This window comes from Eptesicus fuscus, chromosome 15 (assembly GCF_027574615.1).
Source record: "Eptesicus fuscus isolate TK198812 chromosome 15, DD_ASM_mEF_20220401, whole genome shotgun sequence".
NCBI lineage: Eukaryota > Metazoa > Chordata > Mammalia > Chiroptera > Vespertilionidae > Eptesicus > Eptesicus fuscus.
In genome coordinates, this window is record NC_072487.1 from 34,348,640 (window position 1) to 34,364,790 (window position 16,151).

Consider the following 16,151-nt stretch of genomic DNA (forward strand, 5'->3'; position numbering starts at 1 on the left):
TCGAGTGTGACTCGACACGGTTAGCATCGGTAGCAGCTCGATGAAAAAAAGCAAGTGAGTGCAAAGGGTTAAAGGAGAATTTTATGGTATGTGAATTATATCACAACTTTTAACAATTTCAAATGAGAGACATTCTACAAAAGTACCTCAAGGAAAATCTAAGAAACTGTCACAGCAAGCGGGAGCCTAAAAACTTCCCGCCAGAGTACAAAACAGAATGTGGTGCCCTGGATGCGACCCTGGACAGAGAAGGGACATTAGGGAAAATCTGAGAAAATATGAATATTAGTTACTAATAATAACATATCAATGTTGGTTCACTAATTGTGACAAATGTACCATTATAATGTGTAGGAAAACTGGGTATGTGGTACAGAAAAACTTTCTGTACTGTACTCACAATCATTCTGTAAGTCTAAAACTGTTCTACTATAATAAATAAGTTTATCAAGAAAAAACAACAGGGCAAGTCACTAACCCTCTCTGTTTTTACTTCTCTATAAAACGTGGCTTTGCTCTTTGGGATTAGTACACGGGATAATGAAGCTATAGATGTTAATGAAGGCAAAAGGCAGATATAAAAGAACAAAACAAAATAAAAAAACAACCTTTCTAGGTATCAAAAATAGTTAAAGCTATTTTTTTTTCCCTTGAAAATAAGATTCATGATATTCTTGACTGCTTGTGGCTAAACCAGCAATGCCCTAAAATCTTCCTGCCAGAGCGAACTGAGCAGATCCTCAAATGCCGCTGCACCTTTCTGAATGGCCGCACTCACTTTTAAAGAAAAGACAATTAATACTCTGAGCAGGAAAGCATTTGACCAACACCGTGGGCAGCAGTCGTGGCTGATGTCGTGTTGTTTCTCCAGGTGTTAGTTAGAAATAGAAAGCCCGCCTCACTCTCCAGGGTGTGACATCTCCCCTACCTTTGAGGACATGATGTTCTTCACTTCCTCGTCGTCGGCGGCAGAGTGTGTCCCTGCGAGGTCCGGGTTACTGCTGCTCATCACCCGGGCCTGCAGCAGCTTCGAGCTCACGGCAGCCGCAGAGGTGCGTCCATACGTGTGGTAGCGAGGATCCGGGAGGGCAGTGGAGCCGCCTGCATCCATCCCGTCAGGTACAGACATGTCAATAGAAAGGGGGTTAGAGTCACTTCCTGGACTTGAGAAGCAACTGAAGAGGGATGAGGTAGATTAGGCCTCAGAATTAGGGTCTTATTATTAAACTAGAGGCCCAGTGCACGAAATTCATGCACGGGTAGGGTCCCTAGTGGCTGCCGGCAGGAGCTTTCCTTCATTTCGCGCAGCCCCCTGGTGGTCAGCACACGTCATAGTGAGTGATCAAACTCCGGGTGGTCAAACTCCTGAAGGGACACTTTGCATATTAAGCTTTTATATATATTGATGCCTTAGGGAAGACAATGATTTGGGGGTAAGTAGTTAGGATGTAAGGCAGTAGGGCAGTGGTTCTCAACCTTTCTAATGCCGCGACCCTTTAATACAGTTCCTCATGTTGTGTGACCCCCAACCATAAAATTATTTTCGTTGCTACTTCATAACTGTAATTTTGCTACTGTTAATGAATTATAATGTAAATATCTGTGTTTTCTGATGGTCTTAGGCAACCCTGCTAGCGGTTCTCAACCTGTGTGTCACGACCAGTGAGGGATTATCAAGCAGGAAGAAAAAATAAGTGCTTAGAGTATATAAAGAAGGATGGAGGCAGGAAGAAAGCAAGAGGAAAATCTAGAAATAAACTTTTAATTTTAGTATTCATGTCATATTTGTGTCATTCTGAAAAATAAAATGTAACGTTTACGCTTTTTATTTCATTAGAATGACGTGGCAGTGGGGTGGGGGGAGGGTGCCTGGCCGCCAGACGGCACCCTCGAGGCCAGGCTACCTGACTTGGGCAGGTCCTTCTGCAGCTCCGGCAGGCGGAAGACGTAGTGCACGTAGGAGGCCAGCAGGCAGTTCCTCCCGTGCTGGTCTTTGCTCAGGTCCTTGCTGTTGTGCAGGCTGTTGGCGATGGCCACCACGGACTCGAAGGCAAACTGGGAGAAGTTGGCTGAGGAACCAAGATAAAAACGGGCAGCCTCACCGTCGGCCCTTAATGAACCCAAAGTAAAGTGTTCTCCAGGGCAGTGACAGGGAGCCTGACCACCGACCTAGAGAGCGAGGCGGGTCAGGATGCTGGCCTGGGGCGGAGCGATGCTCCAGCATGCTGGCTCTGCAGGCTGCCAACGGCTTCACGCTTCCTCCCTCATTCTCGCCCTCCCACCAGCACTGCGCTTTTTCGTGACAAAGACACGAGACTATCCAGACAACCTCCCTTTTCTAAACCATGAGGTGAACTGGGGCTACTCAGTGGGGTCTGCACTGACATGGTCAGCGTCACCCAGGAGCCTGCTAGAAATGCAGCATCTCAGGCCCCTCCACAGACTCACTAAGTCAGAACCTGCATTTTCACAAGATGCCCCGGGATTCTCGTGCACACTGTGGTCTGAGATGCACTGTTGCATCTTGGTGTACAGATTACTCTAAAAATGTACGTACTGAGGTGATCCCCTACAATGGACCTTTACAAAGGACTGATTTAGCACAGCCACTGTCCTGTTCTGGAGCTCCAGCCCTCCACAGTTCGGCTCCACCCTACTTACCCAACTTTGGACCCTTTTCTGCTCAACCTCCACTTCCCTTAAAATGAGGCACTGACTGTCTTATCCCCGTCACATGTCTGCTCTTTCTCCTCTCTGTGACTTTGCTGGTACTGTTGTCCTCACCTAGAAAGCCCTCCTCCCACTCACAAAATCACACCAACCCTTCAATGCTCAGCACAGTCCTATCTCCCCCACAAAGCCTTTGGTACCACTCAGCACAGGGCTTAAGTGACAGCAAGTCCCAACATGCTTTGGCTATTTCTGGTGGTAAATCCTGTCTTTCTGAGCAGGCTGGATGCGCTTCCAGGGCAAAGTGCATTTCTCTTACTTTCTTGTCTCTCCAGTGCCTTTCATTGTGTCTGACAACGACAGGTCTGAATAAAGGTTTGTTGTCTAAACACCTCGACTCATTCTGCCTGTCCCAACACCCTGCTGTCCCCATGACAAGGCAGCAACTTGCGATGGAGAAGACATGTGAATGAATATTTCTGTCCAACACACAAATCTGTATTAAATAGTGGAAACATGCAAAGCAGTGAGCCACATAGGTGGGGGTATAGAAAGAAATCCAGGGAGGGGAGAGGTCACTGCTCTGCAGGAATCTAGCTGGAGAGGTGTCAGCTGCACGTCTGAAAGGTAGCCTACAACATGGATGTCTTAACTGTGGAACCACAAAAGACACACCCCAGGATACAGTGCAAACAAGGGGTTAAGAAGACATGCTATTCCCTGGTCTCCGAGTTCAGGAAGTACCACCTCCACCCCGAATCAATTTACTCATATTCCATAGCCCAACTGTGCCATTTCCTTCTTTCCTCACACTCCCATGCTTTTCTGGGTCTCTGCTTTTGCCACTCTCTTCCACTGTCTCCATTTGGGCTGCTTTCTCTCTACCCCTCCTTCAAGGTCATCTCAAACACCTTCTTCCTAGGGGCCTCCAACATCCTCCCAGATGGATGTTCTAGCGCCTCCTCCACCCCCACCCCCCACCCCCCAGTATTTTTAGCTGTGTCCTTTCGAGGATTCTTGTCCTATGCTGCTGCTCTCCACTGTATTTAGTGTAAGTCCTCTGAGGTCAGCTATGCTCTCGATTATTGCGAAGCCTACAACTGCTAGCACAGTGCCGGGAACACTGATGATGCCCACCTGAAAGACATCTGCTGCACTTGCTAGCATGGGATAACAAGCCCAACCAAAAACGGTGTCAGACAAAAATGCCCTACACCAGCCAATCTGCCCCAGCAGGAGCCAGCAGAACCACGGGACCCACATCTTACATGACATTATTTCCAACGGAGGTTTCACACATTGTAGTTAATGTTAATTCGTTAAAAGCTAGCATTTAAAATACACTATAAGTCAGCAAATAGATGAGTGGTTGCCAGGGGCTCAGGGGAGAGGTGGATATTGAGTGACTGCTAAGAAGGAGGGCTTTCACCTGGAATTAAATCGTAGTGATAGTTGCACAACCGTGTGAATATATTAAAAACCATGGAAACTGTACACCTAAGTGAACTTTATGGTATGTACATTACAATCTCAATATAAAACATGATCACATTGCATTTCAATTTAGAATTCCTTTCCTTCTACTTAATATGAATTGTCTTATTCCTTTGAGATATTATATTTCCCTGTTGGTCAAGAAAACAAAAAATATCTTAGAAGTACAAGAATTCTATCCACTACAAGGAATGGAATTTGAAAGACTGCTTCTAATAGTTTAAAATTTTTATTTTAAAAACGGTGATTTTAAGCATCCGATCTTAATTTCTTTTTTAACATCCAGGGAGAGTAAGAAACAGCACTGGACCTGGCCTCCCTCAGACTCACATCATCAACAGAAAAGAAGATCACACGTTCCCTGCTCCCAGGATCTCTGGAAAATCATGTCTCCTAACACAAGGCACTGCCTGCCCCTCCCCGCCTCCTCCCCGCCTCCTACCTGTCTGGCCGGCGATGACCATGGGCTGCACGGACAGCTGGAAGAGCTTGTCCAGCACCAGGTGCAGGAAGAGCACGAGGGGCTCCAGGCGGGAGGAGTTGAGCCAGATGATGCTGAGCTTCAGCTCATGCTCCAGCGTCGTCTCACTGATCTTCTGGTCCAGCACGCGGATGGGGAAGGTCACCTGGCTCTCCAAGGAGTGGCAGAGAGTGAAGAACTTCTCCAGGTGGTTGTCCTGGGAAGGCAGACAGCAGGCCTCAGGGTCTTGTCCCATCCAGGTTCACCAGTGAATTCATAGGCAGAGCCCTTTATCCCAGGTCTTAGACCAGAAGTTCTGAGACATGGATGTTTCAGACCAAGGTTATGAACCGCTTTGTAGAGTGGTGTGCACAAAATAGACCCTCTCCATAACTATTAACTGAAGAAGAAAATAATTTGGACTCTGACATATTCTGTAAGCAGAAGCAAGCACACCAGGTGAGCATACACAGCCCAAAATGGGTCTAAACAGGTGCAAAACTTAGTGGCACGAAAAGGAGGGGATGCAGAAGTGGGAGAAAGGCTGGTGAAATGGCAGAACCGCAGAGGGAAATGAGACAGACTTCAAATGAAGTCTCCCCTCATAATTTCTCAGCCAACTGTACAGGGACTGGGTTCCTTCATTCAGGTGCTCAACCTTTTTATAAGGTCTTCCCATTCAAATGCAGTTTAAACCTGAACAGGCTTGGGAAGTCCCCATAAAGAACTAAAGGTTATTTTTGCTTTATTCGTGCACAGTGATTTTCATTGGCCTGTTACTGGGCTGTCCTTAGAAGGTTCTCTGCTGTGCCCCCATCTTCACTATGGGCCTCCTGGCTCTGAAGAGAAGTGGACCTCGGTGTTCCTTACCTGGGTGTGAACGGAAGAAACAGCTTGCACTTCAATATTAAACACTCCCTTATGTCCTTCAGCCCATTTAATGGGAGGATTCTGTAAAGGGACTTTCTGTGTTAAAGAAAAAAAAAAGATTAGCAATTCAATCCCTTTTTCTAAATACTAGCAAGCAGTGCTGTAAATGTCAGGGTTATCTATAATAATAAAAGCATGATATGCTAATTAGACCGGACAGCTGAATGACCTTCTGGATGTCATTCCAGACATCCTTCTGGACGAAGCTGCAGCAGCGGGGGCCGAGGCAGAGGTGGTTAGGGGAGATCAGGCAGGCAGGCAGAGTGGTTAGGGGTGATCAGGCAGGCAGGCAAGCAGTTAGGAGCCAGCAGTCCCAGATTGTGGCGTCAGGCCTAAACTGGCAGTCAGACATCCCCTGAGGGGTCCTGAATTGTGAGAGGGTGCAGGCTGGGCTGAGGGGACCCCCTCACTCCCCTGCACACAAATTTTGTGCACCGGGCCTCTAGTACAAATATAAAACTCCCTGGAAAACTAATAGAATTGGCCTTGGAGTTAGAAGCTCTATGTTCAAGTTCTGTTCTGTCCTGAACTAGTTACTTTTTAAAAAATATATATTTTATTGATTTTTTTACAGAGAGGAAGGGAGAGGGAGAGAGAGCCAAAAACATTGATGAGAGAGAAACATCAGTCAGCTGCCTCCTGCACACCCCCCACTGGGGATGTGCCCGCAACTAAGTTACATGCCCTTGACTGGAATCGAACCTGGGACCCTTGAGTCCGCAGGCTGATGCTCTATCCACTGAGCCAAACCGGTTAGGGCCTAAACTAGTTACTTTTACTTTGCCAACTCAATTAAACTCTCTGGGCCTTTATTTTCTTTGCTGAAATGATGGATTTGAACTGAGAGATCTGTCTGTAAGCTCCCACCCAGCATTGATAAATCCTTGATTCTAGGAATTGAAATAGAGTAATATGTTGGTGATTTCCCCATTAATCAGGAATATCAAGACAAAGCCTAGAGTATCTTTACACGACATAAAATTTTAATGCTTTTGAGCACCTGCAATTACTTTCCCTTTTAACAAGACGTTTCCAAGCAGCAGTCCTGCTAGGCTCCTGGTTTAATTACTTTAAGTGACTCTTTTATGTCATTTATGTATTAATAGCTCTGTAATCCTAAGAGGCCATTTCTTGCCTTAAATTCCCATGGAATTATCTTCCTCAGGAGACATCATACAGCATTGGGTGAGGAGGCCTAGTCTGACACAGCCACGTGAGTGTGGATTTTGCATCTCTTGCCTTATTTTTTTTTTTTGTTAATTCTCACCCAAGGATATTTTTTTTCATTGATTTTTAGAAAGAATGGAAGGGAGGGAGGGAGACAGAGAGACAGACAGAGAGAGACACACACAGAGAGAGAGAGACGCAGAGAGAGAGAGACATTGATGTGAGAGACACACATAGACTGGGTGCCTCCTGCAACCCAGGTATGTACCCTTGACCAGGAATCAAACCCTTGACCCTTCGGTGAGCAGGCTGACACTCTAACCACTGGGCAACGTGGCAAGGGCATCTCTTGCACTTTAATGGCAGGATGCTGTATTTACAAGGGTAGGATGGGTGGATGGGGGGAGTACTTTTGGAAATATCTAAGACAGAGTCACAAACAGGGGTCACAGCTGGATCCAACCCACGGACAAATTCCGTTGGGCTCAGTGTTGGAAACTTTTTTGAATTTGTTGCCAACATTTAAAAGTCAGAAAATTTCACATGAAAGCCTATTTTTCTAACTTCTTTTGAGAACCAGAAGATATGAAGACATTGGGCGTGCGTCCCAGAATGCCACTGATCTGTGGGGCGGAGGAGCAGCTGTGACCTTCAGTGGGCAATCTCCAGCGGGAACAAGTCCACCAGGACCCGGCACTCACTGTCAGTGAGTCCAACTCCTGGGGATGCTGGAGGCTGCCACCTACGACCTTAAGCAGCACTGTCCACTAAAAAATATATTGTGAGACACATGTCACTTAAAATTTTCTAGTAGCCACATTTAAAAAATTTAAAGGAACATGTGATAGTAATTTTAATATAGATAGCTTAAATATATAGCCTAAAGAATATTGATTATTATATTTAATTATGTTATTAAATATATAGCCTAAAGTTTATTGTTTCAATATGTAGTCACTATAAAAATTATGAATGATATATTTTACATACTTTTTTTCTACTAAGACTTTGAAATCGGGTTTGTATTTTAGACTTACATTACATTCCAGTTTGGACAAGCCATATATCTCTATATCTATCTATATCTATATCTATATCTATATCTATATCTATATCTATATCTATCTATCTATCTATCTATCTATCTATCTATCTATATACTAGAGGCCCAGTGCATGATTGAATCATGCACGTGTAGGGTCCCATACACGCTTTCGCTTTCGATCACGGGGGAGCTGGGTGCCTGTCCGCTGGTGCACCAGGCCTTTCAGAAGCCTCCGGCGCGGCGGAGGCTTCCAAAAGGCCTGGTGCCAGAGCAGACAGGCACCCAGCTCCCCCGCTTTTGATGGTCCTCGGCGGGACGTGAGCTTGCTGCCCCAGAGGCCCCTTCTGTTCCGCAGCACAGCCATGGCGTAGACGCTGAGCTTGTGCCGCCGCTGGCGATGCGAGCTCAGCGTCCCGCTGGCCCAATCGGCTACCCCGGCCACCCCGAGTCCTGCTCCCTGCACCTCCCGCTGGCCCAATCGTGGGCGTAGTGAAGTGATGGTAATTTACATATTACCATTTTATTAGGTAGGATTTCATTGATTTTAGAGAGGAAGGGAGGGAGAGAGAGGTAGAAACATCAATAAGAGAGAATCATTGATCGGCTGCCTCCTACACCCCCCCCCCCCCCCCCCCACTGGGGATAAGCCCGCAACCTGGGCCTGTGGCCTGACCAGGAATAGAACTGTGACCTCCTGATTCACAGGTCGATTCTCAACCACTGAGCCACACCAGCTGGGCTGGACAAGCCACATTTTAATAGCCACACACGACTAGTGGCAACTGTATTGGACAGTATTAAGTCTTCAGGATATTAGGAGAGGCTGAGGGTATATCTATAAAGATAGTTTGGGGCAAGAAGAATAAAAAATAATATTTACTTCAGCATAGAGTTTGTTTCTTGATATGCATTATTTCATTTAACATCCACAGCAACCTTATGGACAGGTAAGGGTGAGGTTTCATTGCTGAGACACAGAGAGGGTAAGCAATTCACCCATGTATGCTCACACAGCTAGGGAGTAGCAGAGTCTGGATTTTGGATCCAAATTTGTTTGTTCCTAAAACCCAGGTATGCTCTGCAGCATTAAGAAGATAATTAAGGGTTCTAAGAAATTAGAATGTGCATGATGAAAAGGCGGCTATGAGGGCATCAGAAGGGCCTGTGTATCCAAATCATAAAGAGTAATCAGGGCATGTCTGTGAACACACTCAGGCTGATCTCAGGTGGTTCTGAGGAGAGCAGTTTTGGTCTAAAGCTGGGCACACAACTGTGGCCCAGGGCAAAGGAAGATTCTCTCTCCAGAGAAAAACAGAAATTAGAGAAAAATGGAATAACCTGGGGATGATGGATGGGTAGTCAGAGTAGGGAAGAAAGTTGACTATTAAGGTTGGAATGAAAATAAAATTCCTGGGAAATTCTTCAACCTGAAAATTATAATAATAAATAACCCAAAAGAGATGAAGGGGGATCTATAGATTAAAAGAGTCTTAAAGACAAGTCAACAAATAGCAATGTATGGACCTTATTTGGATCTTGATTCAAACAAACAGCTGTAAATAAAAATATGACATTAAGGAGATCATTGAAAATTTGATTACTAACTGGATATTTGAAGATATTAAGGAATTATTAATTTTAAGATACAACAATGGTTCAAAAAAAGAGCCCTTATCTTTGAAGATACACACTAGAATATGTATGAACTAGAGGCCTGGTGCACAACATTCGTGCACTGGGGTGGGGGGGGGGTGTCCCTCAGCCCTCTCGCAGTCTGGGATCCCTCAGAGGCTTAGGCCCGCTCCCGTGGACATCCCCTGAGGGGTCCTTAACATTGCTGCCGCTGCGCTCGCCAGTCATGAGCCCGGCTTCTGGCTGAGCAGTGCTCCCCCTGTGGGAGCGCACTCACCACCAAGGGGCAGCTCCTGCATTGAGTGTCTGCCCCCCTGGTGGTCAGGGTGTGTCATAGCGACCAGTCGTTTGGTCGATTTGCATATTAGGGTTTTATTATATAGGATGAAATGCTATGATGTCTGGGATTTTCTTCAAAATACTACTATCGAAATAAACCTCCACCAACCAGACTGAGAATATGAGAGCTAGTGCTGGTGTGGTCAGAATGGTGAGTCTACTAGGCTCCCTTCTAATGGGGCGAGAGGCAGTGCAGGAAACAGGAGGAGGGGCAGGCTACTGGCATTGGCAAAGGAATAAAAACCCCACTATCCATCTGGGGACAGTGACAATTGACCCCGAGGAGAAACTGATGGAATCTCGCCCAGGAACCTTTTATAAGGATCCGTGCTGAGAGCAGCTGTTATCATAAGTGGGCTCCATTTGCCTCCCCTTTCACATTACATTATTTGTGAATCCCTTTTTGCAAGGCAATACTGCCTCTGGCGCAGGCTGCATTTACTAAGTGTTCTGAATTGGTGATGTCTAAATGAATGTTTTTTTCATGGCTAGTTGTTTTTCCCATCTATCAGACCCATGTGTTCCCAGAAAACACCGTATGCTGACAGATGACTGTTCCCAAACACATGCTGAGCATCCTCAGTCCTGTTGAAGGCACTGGGAAGTGGATCTGGGAAGGTGGTCCAAGATCACGGCTGGACAAGAAACAGCTGACGGCCAGCTTGCTGGTTACCTCTGCAGAATGCATGGAGTAGTTGGGGGGCAGCTTTTCCAGGGCAACTGGGAGACAGTAGGATCCAGTTTGAAGACGTTCATTTAAGAGAATTGGCAGCCACTGAAATAGATGATGTAGAGAATAAAGTGGAATTTATTACTACATATAACTCTCGCAATTTATCTAGCTCACAATAATCAAATGCAACTAAACGATGATTAGATATTGACCAGGACTCTTTTTGGCAGTAATTTCTGTCAAGTTCTTTGCATTTTAAATTCTGTGAGAGCTCTTGAGGTAATATCAATGATTTACTGCTTTCAGAGCCAAAGTAGTAGCATTTTTATTTAAAGCTAATGTTTGTGTGTCTCTGAACAACATCAATGCTTATGTTAAATTTTTATACTTTTTAAAGAAACAACTTTTTTCTCCTTGGAGAAAAAAAAAAAAGAGCTAGTTTTATATATACCAGGTGGGGCAAAAGTAGGTTTATAGTTGTGAGTATGCGAATCAGAGTTTATTTTTGTATTATTTCTTATTAATTATTGTATAATTTTCCATACAAACAGCTGTAAACCTATTTTTGCCCACCCTGCATGTAAAGCATATGTATAAAATTTAAAAATAATAGATATTGCAATGCTTTAAAATGTTTCTACATACTATTGTTTATTCTAAATGCATGGTAAACAAGTATATAGTCAATATATATCTCCCAATGGTACATTTCTGTATTAAAATACTCTCTGTAATTTAAAAAATAATGATATCTTCAAATAATATATTTAGAGACACACAAACCTTGCAAATGGATACTAAAACTATAAATACAACAATACAACATACCCAGTACTTCAATGGCCAATTTTAACAGACTTTGAAATATCACTGAATTAACAGGTTTTATTTTTTAACTTAGAAATTTTTTAATATAAATCATTTTTTATTTTTCAACTAGAGGCCTGGTACACAAAATTCATGCATGGGGGGGGTGTCCCTCAGTCCAGCCTGTACCCTCTCCAATCTGGGACCCCTCAAGGGATGTCTGACTGCCCGTTTAGGCCCGATCCCGATAGGATTGGGCCTAAACGGACAGTCGGACATCCCTCTCACAATCCAGGACTACTGGCTTCCAACTGCTTGCCTGCCTGCCTTCCTGATTGTCCCTAACCGCTTCTGCCTGCTAGCCTGATCACCCCCTAACCACTCCCCTGCCAGCCTGATTACCCCTAACTGCCCTCCCCTGCAGGCATGGTCACCCCTAACTGCCCTCCCCTGCAGGCCTGGTCCCCTCCAACTGCCCTCCCCTGCAGGCCTGGTCCCCCCCAACTGCCCTCCCCTGCAGGCCTGGTCCCCCTCTACTGCTCTCCCCTGCAGGCCTGGGTCCCCCGCAACTGCCCTTCCTTGCAGGCCCGGTCGCCCACAACTTCCCTCCTCTGCTGGCCTGGTCACCCCTAACTGCTCTCCCCTGCAGGCTTGATTGCCCCCAACTGCCCTCCCTTGCAGGCCTGGTTCCCCCTAACTGCTCTCCACTCCTGTCCTGATCACCCACAACTGCCCGCCCTTGTAGACCTGGTCCCTCCCAACTGCCCTCCCCTGCTGGCCCATCTTGTGGTGGCCATCTTGTGTCCACATGGGGGCAGCCATCTGTGTGTTGGAGTGATGGTCAATTTGCATATCACTCTTTTATTAGATAGGATTATAGTTCGCATACAATATTATCTTAGTTTCAGTGTACTCCCCAGTGATTAGATATTATATAACTTACTAGATGATCATCCTGATAAATCTCACACCCATCTGACATCATGCAGTTATTAGAATATTATTGACTATATTCCATATGCTGTACTTTACATCCCATGACTATTTTGTAACAACCAATTTGTACTTCTTAATCCCATCACCTTTTTCACCCATTTCCCTACCTACTTCTCATCTGTCAACTATCAAAATGTTCTCTGTATCTATGAGCCTGTTTCTGTTCCACTTGTTCTTTTATTTTGTTTTTAGATTCAATTGTTGATAGGTATTTATTTATTGCCATTTTAATATTCATATTTTTTATCTTTTTCTTTTTCTTAAAGAAAACCCTTTCACATTACATGTCATACTGGTCTGGTGGTGATGAACTCCTTTAGCTTTTTTCTTGTCTGAGAAGCTTTATCTGTCCTTTGATTCTAAATGATAGCTTTGCTGGGTAGAGTAATCTTGGCTGTAGGTCCTTGCTTTTCATCCCTTTGAATATTTCTGGCCTGCAAAGTTTCTATTGAGAAATTAGCAGACAGTTTTATGGGAGCTCCCTTGTAGGTAACTGCTTTTCTCTTGCTGCTTTTAAGATTCTTTGTCTTTAAACTTTTGCATTTTAATTATGCTGTGTCTTGGTGTGGGCCTCTTTGTCATCTTGTTTGGGACTCTGTGCTTCCTGGACTTATATGTCTATTTATTTCACCAGGTTAGGGAAGTTTTCTGTCATTATTTTTTTCAAATAGGTTTTCAATTTCTTACTCTCTCTCTTCTCCTTCTAGCACTGCCATGATGTGAATGTCGGTACAACTGAAGTTATCCCAGAGGCTCCTTACACTATTCTCAATTTTTAAAATTCTTTTTTCTTTTTGCTGTTCTGATTAGGTGTTATTTTGCTTCCTTATATTTCAAATTTCTGTTTTGATTCCCAGCTTCATATACTTTACTGTTGATTCTCTATAAATTATTCTTCATATCAGTTAGTGTATCTTACATTTCTGACTGGTCCTTTTTTATGCAGTTGAGGTTCTCACTAAGTTCATTATGCATCCTTATAACCAGTGTTTTGAACTCTGCATCTAGTAGATTACTTATTTCCATTTTGTTAAGTTCTTTTTCTGGAGTTTTATTCTGTTCTTTCATTTGGGACATGTTCCTTTGTCTTCTCATTTTGGCAGTCTCCCTGTTTTTGTTTCTATGTATTATATAGAGCTGCTATGGCTCCCAGGCTTGGTAGAGTGGCCTTATGTATTAGGTGTCTGTCGGACCCAATGGCACAGACTCCTCGATCACCCAAGCTGGGCATTTGACGTACACCCCCAATGTGTGGGCTGTGTACACTCTTCTGTTGTATTTGAACCTTGATTGCTATTGGCATGTCATTGAGAGGGATTTATGTCTAGAGCAGCCAGGAGGACCAGCTCCCATGGAGGATCAGCCGTGTAAGGGCCCAACCCACAGAGGAGGACTTACTTCAGCAGGGCTCTGGTGCCTGCTGACTCCTTTAGTGTGTAGCTTGTGGAGGTGGTTGGGTGGTACTTCGATGTGGCCTGAAGCTGTCTACTGAGTTCGCTGGTTCTGGGGCCTCCTGGGAGTTGCAGACCAAGGTCAACTACCACCGGTGTTCTGCCCAGGGCCATCTGACATGAGTCACAAAGTGATCTTCAGATGGCTGCTACTTGGACTAGGTTTGGAGGTGCCCTAGTAAGGCCAAGCTGTGAACCAAGGCCAACTGCTGCTAATGCTGGGCCTGGGGCCAATTAGCTAGAGACACAAGGCACACTGAGGCCAGATGCTGCTTGTTTGAGAGATTTTAGGAAAATAAAAAGCATGAGCCAAGACAGGCCATTTGTATGGAAAAGCAACTGGAAACAGCTAGGATGAGTCCACAAGTTGGGTGGGTTGGGGTCTCCAGGGGAACCACTGGGGTGCAGTGAACAGTGATAGCCAGGTTGATATGGGGCCTGCCTGCTGGCTCTGTGAGGGGAGGGCTCAGAAAAGGAACAATGGCTTCTGCCAGCACTTCTGTCTTGGAGAAAGCTGCCCCTCCAGTTCTCACCCTGATGCCAGACAATTCAGTTCCTCCCTGGTGTTCCTGGTGCCTTTTGAGCTGCTGCCCAATTGCTGGATCTCACAGGGACTAAGTCTAAGTAAGACATGAATGGGCCGTTTAAGAGGAATGCCTAGGACTCTAGGAGCCCTAGGTCTTACTCAGCCACAATCTCTGTTGGCTTTTACAACTAGAAGTCATGGGAACTTCTCTTGCTGGCACTGGAACCCTGGGCTTGGAGGGGCCTACTTTGGGGTTGGGACCCCTCACTCCTCAGGAGGGGGCTTTTCCACCAAGATATTCCTCCTGATTTTTACCTGCCACATGTGGGTGTGGGAACAGCCCATTTTGCATCTCTCCCCTCCCCCGCTTTAATCTCAATGTGGCTTCTTCTTTAACCTTTTGCACCGGAAGTCGAGTGTGACTCAATACGGTTAGCATTAGAATAAAGGAATCAGAAAAAAGCAAGCAAGTGCAAAGGGTTAAATCCCTAGTTGTATTCACTCAGCTAGACTTTAGGCAATTCTGAATGATGGCTGTTCTGTAGTTTAGTTGTAATTTTGATGTCACAATGCTTTTTATTTTATTTATTATTTTTAGATAAATGTGTGTTCTTTCAATATCTATCTCCCACTAGCTTTCTGTTCCTGAAATTTGTCATTTGCTAAGTCAAGTCATCTCTGCTCTTTGCTATAATCTGTTTTGGTACATTCTGTTACTTGTGACAGGAAAAAAGCAATTGAATAGAATTTAGTTGTTTATCTCTGCAGGGACCTTGGATGCACCAAGGACTGCAGTGTGAATTGGCAAGTTGAAAACGACTCACTGAATATCCCAGGAGACTTTCTATGGAGGCTCCTTGCTTCTGCTGACAGCTGATGTGATAGAAGGTGAACAGGAGGTGGTGATTTACTGTGAGCTTAGCAGGGAGCTTAATTTTCACTTCTTCATAGAAGTCTGGAGACCTGTTTCAAAAGCACATTATACACACATAACTTTTAGCAAGAAAGACGACTTCTCTGACTAAATTATAATGCAACAGACCCTTTACTTCTCAGAATTTGTCTGCTTGGTGTTTTGCTTTTCATTTTACAGCATTCTACTTGGCTGGAAGTCCTTGAGACCAAGCTTATGTCACTAGATATACTTCACTTACATAAGGGCACTTAGAAACTAAAGACTTTGGGCGTGGGGGTGGACAATTTCCACACACAATGGAAAAATCCAACAACTTAATTTGAAAAGGGGATGAGGTTCAATGTCCTGCTGTGACCTCATTTTCTGTCTCTACCCTGAGAACAGAGACAGGCACATCAAAGGATTTTGGAGAAACAAATGAATGAAGCAGGAGGAAAAGGAACCTGATTTTGCTGAATTACAAAGTCCCAGATACCTTACCAAGGGCTTCGTGTACCTTACTCACTTACTCCTCAACCCAACCCAGGAACGAGGGTTTAAAGGAAGACTTAAATGGGCCAAGTCTGTTTGACCCTGTACAGATTTCCCTCTCTTACCTGTAAAATGGAATAATTTACACACTATTTGGAACTCAATTTACCCACATAATAATGAGTGCTCCATTTCCCCTTTGGTCAATTTAATTTTTCTTAAACAGGTAGTGGTGTAGGTGTGGAGTGGTGTAGACGAGAGCTCGATTTTGTTTCTGGCCCCCTCCAGTATTTCAAAGCAAGTTAAGAAATGTATTTAGCCGAAACCGGTTTGGCTCAGTGGATAGAGCGTCGGTCTGCAGACTGAAAGGTCCCAGGTTCAATTCCGGTCAAGGGCATGTGCATTGGTTGTGGGCACATCCCCGGTGGGGGGTGTGCAGGAGGCAGCTGGTCAATGTTTCTCTCTCATCGATGTTTCTAGCTCTCTATCCCTATCCCTTCCTCTCTGCAAAAAATCAATAAAATATATTTTTTTAAAAAAGAAATGTATTTATTTAACACCTTAAAACTTCTCT

At 44.7% G+C, this 16,151-nt stretch overlaps 1 protein-coding gene across 1 annotated transcript in view; it reads right to left on the reverse strand.

Moving 5' to 3' along the window:
• The window catches only part of DOCK8 (dedicator of cytokinesis 8), a 209,809-nt gene that overhangs the window by 65,767 nt on the left and 127,891 nt on the right, over positions 1–16,151 (reverse strand). The window contains exons 17-22 of the mRNA XM_008144966.3: positions 15,015–15,153; positions 10,411–10,512; positions 5,495–5,590; positions 4,607–4,841; positions 1,905–2,069; positions 929–1,101 (exon numbers count right to left, since the gene is read on the reverse strand). Coding sequence (XP_008143188.2) covers positions 929–1,101; positions 1,905–2,069; positions 4,607–4,841; positions 5,495–5,590; positions 10,411–10,512; positions 15,015–15,153 — 910 coding nt within the window. The remainder of the gene's footprint in view (positions 1–928; positions 1,102–1,904; positions 2,070–4,606; positions 4,842–5,494; positions 5,591–10,410; positions 10,513–15,014; positions 15,154–16,151) is intronic.